The sequence below is a fragment of the Octodon degus genome, unplaced genomic scaffold (assembly GCF_000260255.1).
Source record: "Octodon degus isolate 3935 unplaced genomic scaffold, OctDeg1.0 scaffold00019, whole genome shotgun sequence".
NCBI lineage: Eukaryota > Metazoa > Chordata > Mammalia > Rodentia > Octodontidae > Octodon > Octodon degus.
The window spans coordinates 12,982,281-12,989,965 of record NW_004524595.1 but is presented as its reverse complement, the minus strand read 5'-3'; the positions used below and the strand labels follow the sequence as shown (position 1 = coordinate 12,989,965).

At 49.9% G+C, this 7,685-nt stretch overlaps 1 protein-coding gene across 1 annotated transcript in view; it reads right to left on the bottom strand.

Moving 5' to 3' along the window:
- Matn3 (matrilin 3) overlaps positions 1-7,064 on the bottom strand; it is a 34,232-nt gene extending 27,168 nt beyond the window's left edge. Inside the window, exons 1-3 of the mRNA XM_004627567.2 lie at positions 7,046-7,064; positions 6,404-6,579; positions 143-709 (exon numbers count right to left, since the gene is read on the bottom strand). Of these exons, the coding sequence (XP_004627624.2) occupies positions 143-709; positions 6,404-6,566 (730 nt within the window). The 5' untranslated portion in view covers positions 6,567-6,579; positions 7,046-7,064. The remainder of the gene's footprint in view (positions 1-142; positions 710-6,403; positions 6,580-7,045) is intronic.
- Positions 7,065-7,685: the final 621 nt, after the last annotated feature.

Here is a 7,685-nt window from a genome sequence, read left to right as displayed (position 1 = left end):
AAAAAAAAAAAAAAAAGTACTGAGTGTATTTAAGTTTTTCCTAAAACTTCCACCAAAACAGCGAACAGATCTCTTTTTCTTTGGACACAATCTCCAGAATGCAATGTTCCTTCTAGCTGGCAGCAAAGACTTACCGACTTACCACAAAAGGTTTCCTGGAATCTGGAGGAAAGCTTCTCGATGACGCCGTAGGTCTCCACATAGAACACATGCTCATCCAGAGGCTTGCTGGCCATCGTCTTCAGGGACTCCATGTCTGCCCGGTCCACGCCTACAGCATAGAGCTCAATGCCTGAGGCCCGGGCCCTAGCCGCCACCTCACTCACCTGGTCCTGGGGCCTCCCGTCAGTCACAATGATGGCCACCTTGGGGATGTTGGAGGTGGGTCCCCGGGCCCCCGCCTCCACTGTGAAAGCTTCATCCATTGCTGTCTGGATGGCCAGCCCCGACATGGTGCCGGTGGACAAGGGTGTGATGCGCGCTACAGCCTTTTTCAGGGCCCGCTTGTCTGAGTAGGTCTGGAGCTGGAACTCGGTCTTCACCGTGCTAGCATAGTTCACCACTGCCACCCGTGTGGCAGCGGCCCCAATGTCCAGAGTATCAATGATCCGGGAGACGAAAGTTTTCACCTTGGTGAATTCCAGGGGCCGTACACTACGAGAGCTATCGATGATGAATACCAAGTCCAAGGGCCTGCTTTTGCAAACACCTGCAAACAAGAGGGTGGGCAGCAGAAAAGACCAAGTAGTGATCAGGCCTCAACCAGAAATATGATACCTCTTATTCCAGAAAATGCTGGGCTTCCAGGGAAGCCAAGATAGAATCCCTAACCCAAGTGCCACCACTACTGCTACCTTCCCCCAGACTGCCCTCCTTTTGGCTGCTGAAACACCAAGGCCTTCAGAATTCCCTGGTGGAAATTCACACAGAGATGGGAAGTGGCCCCACATCCTTCACCTACAGCCTGAAGAGTCCTGAAACCACCGACCCACTGCTTGAGGTTTTATTCCACGGTGCTCTGTGAGCTTTAGGAATGAAAGAAACTCAGCCCTTTCTGGAGCCCTGAGCTGTATGAGGCTTCCCTGAACAGTGTCAAGGCCCCACTCTGAGGCCACTGTACACTGCCCAGCAGGTCTCAGCAGTGGCAGAGTTTGAGGCAAGGCATGTAGGAACCTTCTGACGGCTCCCTTCTGCTCCCATTTGAAAGGGTGAACACTCCTATAGAGAAGCCCTACATGCACCTTCACCTGATCTCCAAACTCCCGGGCTAGCTGCAGATAGAAAGGAGGTAACGATGTAAACTGCTGTGAGTCTACTGCGCTTCTGGGCCCATGAACATGTCTCACTGTCTTACGGAGCAGAGGCCATGTGACCTGTGCATCCCCATCACCTCTCTGCCACGCATTCATTCACCAAGAAGGTATTTTCTGAAGACCTACACAAAGTGAGTCTTGGAGCTGCAAAGGTGAACAAGGCAGATTTCCCATCCTCAACCCACTTCCAAGGGGTGCTCAAAATCTAAAGTGACTGTTGAAATTGTAAAAACATCTTATGCTAAAAGACATTTAGTATGTCTTTCAACACACTTATCCTACTGCTCTTGTCACTTTCTGAAGCAGCGATGGAAGTCCTCTACTGTGAGTGTCTTTATGAAATGTGATAACTAATGGCGTTGGCCACACCATCCAGTGGAAGGCAGGCCGATGAAAATATCACAGCATGTCCTCAACCAGCTCATTCGCTGGATCTGATACTGTGTGACGCTGGGCAAGAGCCATGAAAGGTGAACGTTTTGAATCAAATCAGGACATCAAGCCAGAGAGGTAGTGCAGTAGAATAAGCGCTTGCCTGGCAAGCACAGGGTCCTGAGTTCAATCCCTGCTACCAAGAAAAAAAAAAAAAAGTTCAGTACATCAAGGCAGCCACACAGCACAATTAAAGAGGACTCATAAAAGAGGACTTTCAGATCTACTTCAGAAAGTGCCGAGAGGGGCTGGGGATACGGCTCAGGGGTAGAGCTCTTGCCCTGCACATACAAGGCCCTGGGTTCAATCTCTAGCACCAAAGAAAAGCAAAAGGCAACAATAATGGGTGTGCTGCAAGAAAGTGTATTTTGAGAGGGCATTTGAAAGGTATTTATTATACTAGCATTTTTAGTTTAAACTTTTGCTACATTTTTCACTCATGTTCATACAACCTTTGTATACAGCAGTGCCTGGCACACTGCAGTAATATAATGTTAGTTTTTATCTATTCTTTCCTAGGTTTTCCTGTGGCTTCCAGACCTATTTGGGAAATCTCTCTCTTAGCCACCAAAATCAAGTCCACAGGTCACAACTAGAGAAGAAAGAAACACACACACACACACACACACACACACACACACACCACACAAGCCACCCTAAATGGAAATTAGGTCCTGAGGAAGTGTCAACCAGGGCTCCTTTCTCCCTAATAAAAGAACAGATGCTGAAACTATGCTGTGAAAACAATATACTCAGTGGGAAGGAAAAAGGGTGAGTCCAAAATACGTTCTTAGGCTAAGCCACTTACAGAAGGAAAATCCTTATCTGGAACAAGAAGTATGGCTCTAAATAGCTTTCTTTTAAAAGCTGAAAATTGGCCTCTTGGTTTTATCCTACTTTCTGGAAGTATTCAATTAAGAAACAAATATTTAGCCAGGCATGGTGGCACACACCTGCAGTCTCAGCACCTTGGGAGGCTGAGGCAGGAGGATGGCAAGTTCAAGCCCTCCCTAAGCACATTAGCAAATTAGTGATGCTTTGTCTTAAAATACAAAATAATTTAAAAGGGGCTAGTTTTTAGGCTCAGTGTCTGAAGACCCTGGGTTCAATCCCCGGTATTGAAGGAAAAACAAAAAGAGTTTTCCTTTTACCAACACTTTTAAGTCACAGGAGATGAGCACAAGGCCCCTGTGCAGTGAGATGCACAGGAGCTGTCTGATGCCCATCTGGCAGATGAGACCACTGGTGTTCAGGAGGAGAAAGGACTGAAAAGCTGAGGACCCTGGCTGGCCCCAAGGTTTCCTGACCCCACCCAGGGCCTTTCTGCCTCCTCCAAGGCTATTCCTTGAGCTGCTATTTGCCACCATAAATGTTAACATGATCTCACATGCCAGTGAGCATCCGTCCAGCTCCGAACCACCACCTCGAACATGCTATGTGTCATGCATTTAGTTAAGTCTGAAGGAATTAAGAATCCCTCTTTTAAACAGCTCTAGAATTTTCCTTTGTCCCTTGAGATTGCCATGGATCAGAAGCAAGGAAGAAGAGTTGTGCTGAGAACCCTGCCCGGACCAGGGTCCTGGTATCTTTGTGTAATTGGAGTAAAGGCATCACACAGGATGATGCAGACCCTGGACTAACAGTGCTGTCTTACTTGAGCGGTGTGCTTAGAAGCCACTTCTCGGAGCTGTACGCATCGGAGTCTTTCCTTCTCCAAGACACCTTCGCACTAAATCCCCTGCTCAAGAGGGACCAAAGGGTGCCGTGGGTAGAATGAAGTCTCCCTCTGGAGTTGTCTGGGTCCTAGTCCCGGGAACCAGGACATACACTGCTTCATATGCAAAAATGACTTGAGGGAAGAATTAAAGGCTTGAGACAGGGCTGGATCATTCATGGGTGGCAACATAGTCACAAAGGTCCCCAAAAGTGGAAGAGGGCAGGAGAGGGGTCTGAGTGAAGAGATAAGAGGACTCAGCCTGCTGGTGCTGGCTTTGAGGAGGGAAGAATAAGGCCCCAACTAGAGCAGGGTGCCTCCAAGAAGATAGGAAAGGCAGGCAGACACTTCTCCCCTTCGGCTCCCAAAGGGTTGGGAGGTACTGCTGTGCCTTAAGGTTGCCTGAGGAGACTGTCAGGCTCTGACCCACAAACACTAACATGACATGTGCTGCTTTACGCTTCTAAATTCACAGCCGGTTGTTATAGCAGCAACAGAAAACTAATCCAGGGTCCTAGATCAGATTGGCAGGCAGTTCCTTGACTACTCTGCTCTTTCTTGATTTGCACTCCCCCAGAAGAAGGCACAAATGACTTGCTGGCTTGTGCGCTGCAATACTGGGAATTGAACCCATGGCCTTTGCACTGAGCCATCTCCCCAGTCTCCTCTGATTTATTCCCATTTCCCCATAGTAAGTAGCAGGAATTTGATTCTCAGGAACAATGAAATTATCCCAATCAGTTGAAATGGTAAGGCAGGAAAATCACAAACTCAAGGCCAGCTTTTCTCAAAATAAAAGTAATTAAAAAGGGCCAGGGTTGTGGCTCATTGGTACAATAGAGACCTAGTTTAATCCCTACTACCACACACACAAAGAAAAATGTTAGCCTCTTAAAAGGTGTGCATAAGCAGTGTCACTATTTCTGAAGTATTGCTAAAAATAAAAGCCCATAGCAAAGCTTAGCAATAGGGGAGAGAATTTAGAAAGAAATGCAGAGTGTTGGAGATCATTAAGTGATTTAAGATCCAGTGCGGATTCCAGATAGACAAGGACTGGTGCAGCTTAGGGGCACATGGTCACCCCATGCAGAATGTCACTCCCTCTTCCAGTCTCTTCCCTGGGCAGGCAGATGAGGACCAAAGCAAATTTGATGCAAAAAAAAAAAAAAAAAAACCCTTTCTCAATCGGTCAAGCAATGACCGTGACTCATCCTCATGGCTGACACTGACAAAGGATCTACATAGTGTGGCACAGGGCTACAGGATAAATCCTGAGGGTACTTGATTGACCCTATCAGATACAAAAGTTACATTTCTTGCTATATAGGTCTTGCTTTATCTTGGTCTTAGCCATCCAGCAGAAAAGTATAAAAACGAGATATATAAAGTAAAGTCATACTAATACAACGAGTTATAAAAGGCTCAAGTCAATAACTTCTGAGAATAACCCACTAATATTATAGACTGCTAGACAGTGTTGGATTGTTTTGCTCAATTCAAACACCTATCGTATTTAGAGGCCAATAGAATATCCACCTCTGACAGAACTAAACAAAAAAAGGGATACAAAGGAAAGACCATTTTGTATTTATATATACAAAATAGTTAGGATAGATATACAGCTACTTTCACTTAATTTAGTGAGAAGAAAGAGGTGTACTAACAGTGTTTGGACAGGATATCTTGTCTGCTTCTTGTACTATGGATAACCACTAAGAAGATAACAATGCACAATGTACTGATTATCAAAACTGTCCTATTAATCAGCTTTGAAACTGTCTCATTCATATTTGTTTCTCAATAAAAATAAAATAAATAAAAAATAAAAGCTTTTCCCGCTTTCTGGCCTGGAACAACCAACCAGCTACCAGCTGATCTACGGTTGGGAATCCGGGCCCCTGGCCTCTCCTGCCTCTGTTGCCATGTTTTCATTTCTCAAATTTGCCTTGGAATGCCCAGATGCTGTGGGGGAGAGTCCCCTGAACTCCATCTCAACACATCGAAAGGAGCAGGAGAGACAGACAAGCAAGTCACCCAACATCCAGCACAGCTGGGCACGGGACAGACCCCCGGGAATGGGTCGCCGCAGTCTCTCTTGGCCAGGGCTGAAGCTGTGCTTTTAGTAATGAAGATAAAATCTTACAAAAACCGCAGGAAAAGCTGGGTAGATTGGAGCTGTGGAAGAAGCCCGTGGGTGGGATTTCAGGTCTGAGTTTTATTCTTGACTCCCGCGCTTACAGCCTGGGAGCCTCCATTCTGAAAAGCCTTGGTTTCCCTGAGTGCCCCTTCCAGGGTCACATCAAATGACGGCCAACTTTGCTAGGACCTTTGCTCTGCCTGGGAATCAGTTAACTGATCAAAGAGAGAGACGGAATTGTTCTTCACAGACTCATAGTGTCTGGCGTCTTTGGTATCTCAGCAAAGGCTGGACTGGGGCCGTTAGGTCTGAAAACACCTCGGCTAGGGAGGACAGGGCTGAGGCAGGGGTGGCTCAGGTACTGGACATCCAGGTGGCTTCGCAGGTTTCCTTCCTGGCCTCTCAGCCCCACTCTGAGCCCTCCCCTCTACCAGTGCAGGGTTGCACCTCGGCAGCTGAGGGGCTGGAGGGGAGGGCTGCGAGAGCCTTGCGCTGGCTGGGCCAGAGTAGAGGCGGAGGGGTCAGGGATCCAGGAGCAGGGGCGAAGGACTGCTCAGTGGAACCAGAGGTTGGGGGACCAAAGCTAGCAAGCACAGCTGCCCTGGGCTCCCGCCCAATCCCGGACCCGGTCGGCTGGGGAGACCCAACCTCTAGCCCTTGCATAGGAGTGGCCGGGGCACCCCCTTTCCTCTCCCGGACCCCAGCTTTGCACAGGATTCTTCCTCCTGGTCGGCCAGCAGCTGAGGAACGCGGAGGCCCCAGGCTCCCCTCCTGCTCGATGTCCCACAGGCCGCCCCGCACCTGTACCTGCACCACGGCCCCCAGGGCTGCCGACGGGTCCGCGGGTCCGCACCCTCGCGACAGCCGGGCCGGCCAAAGGCCCGGGGGCGGCGGGCGGTGGCAGCAGCAGCAGCAGCAGCAGCAGCAGGGGCCAGAGCAGCTGCAGGCTTGGGGGCAGCGGGCGCGGCATGGTGCTCCAGTCACTGGGCGAGGCAGACAAGGGAGGCCGATTTAAAGGTCCCGCTACTGGGACCCCGCCCGGGCCGCGGTCGCCAGGCGCCGGTGACCCCGCCCCAGGCCACCGTGGAGCCAGCCTCGCGTTCCCGCGGCAGGAGTGGAATGTCTGGCCAGGCCGCCAGGTGGTCACCGCCCGGGCTGGGTGGGCTCGGCTGGGAGCCGCCTGGGCTCTGTCCACCTCGCAGAACCCGGGAGGGGCACCTAAGCAGGCCGCAGCCCTTGCACTAGCCTCTGCCTGTGCCCCCAGGGACCTGGCTCAGAGCAAGAGGAAGCCTTGCGGCTACTCGCGCTGCACACCTCTCCCCAGCCCAGTAACCCAAGCTCTGCCGTGCACTCTTGGCTTAAAGAAAGGCCTCACAGACTAGCAGCACGAATAGAGACGCTTTCATCCTACCTCCAAATCTCCCTCCATAAACACTCAAGCTTGCATACCTGGAGCAAAAAATCAAACATGCACCACGGCGAGTGAGCTGCGGGTTAGCTGGAAGATCAGGCTGTGCCCGCAGAGGCCTCGGAAGGCTCCGCCTGTATACATCCCATTTCCTCTCTGGAAGAGTGGCCAGCACAGACTGGAGACTGTCCAGCAGGCCCTCAGGGACCCACAGTCTGCACGGGAGAAATATGCATAAATAGCGTATGTGTCTAAACTGGAAATGCGCTGGACTTAAGAAAAGAGACTCCCACATGGACAGGGGCACTTCTGAAAACAGAGGCAGTTGATCATGAAGGGAGCCACGTCCCAGCAGATCCTATCTGGTCTCCCGTTTCCACCGTTGCCCTTCTCCAGTCTTCCATTCAGTCATTTGAAAATCCCTTCTGTCTGTCCCTCACTTCGTAGGAGTTGATACACCGGAGCCAGAATGAAGGAATAAGCAAAATGTGGTATCTGTGCCCTGTGGAATATTGTTCAGCCATAAAAAGGCAGAGGATTCTAACTTCTGCTATGGTGTGGACAAACCTTGGGGACTTGTTGCTGAGTGAAGTACATCAGTCAAAACAGGCAGATTCCATGTGGTTCCACTTACATGCGCTATCCACAGAAACAGAAAGTGTAATGTGCTTCCTATGGAAT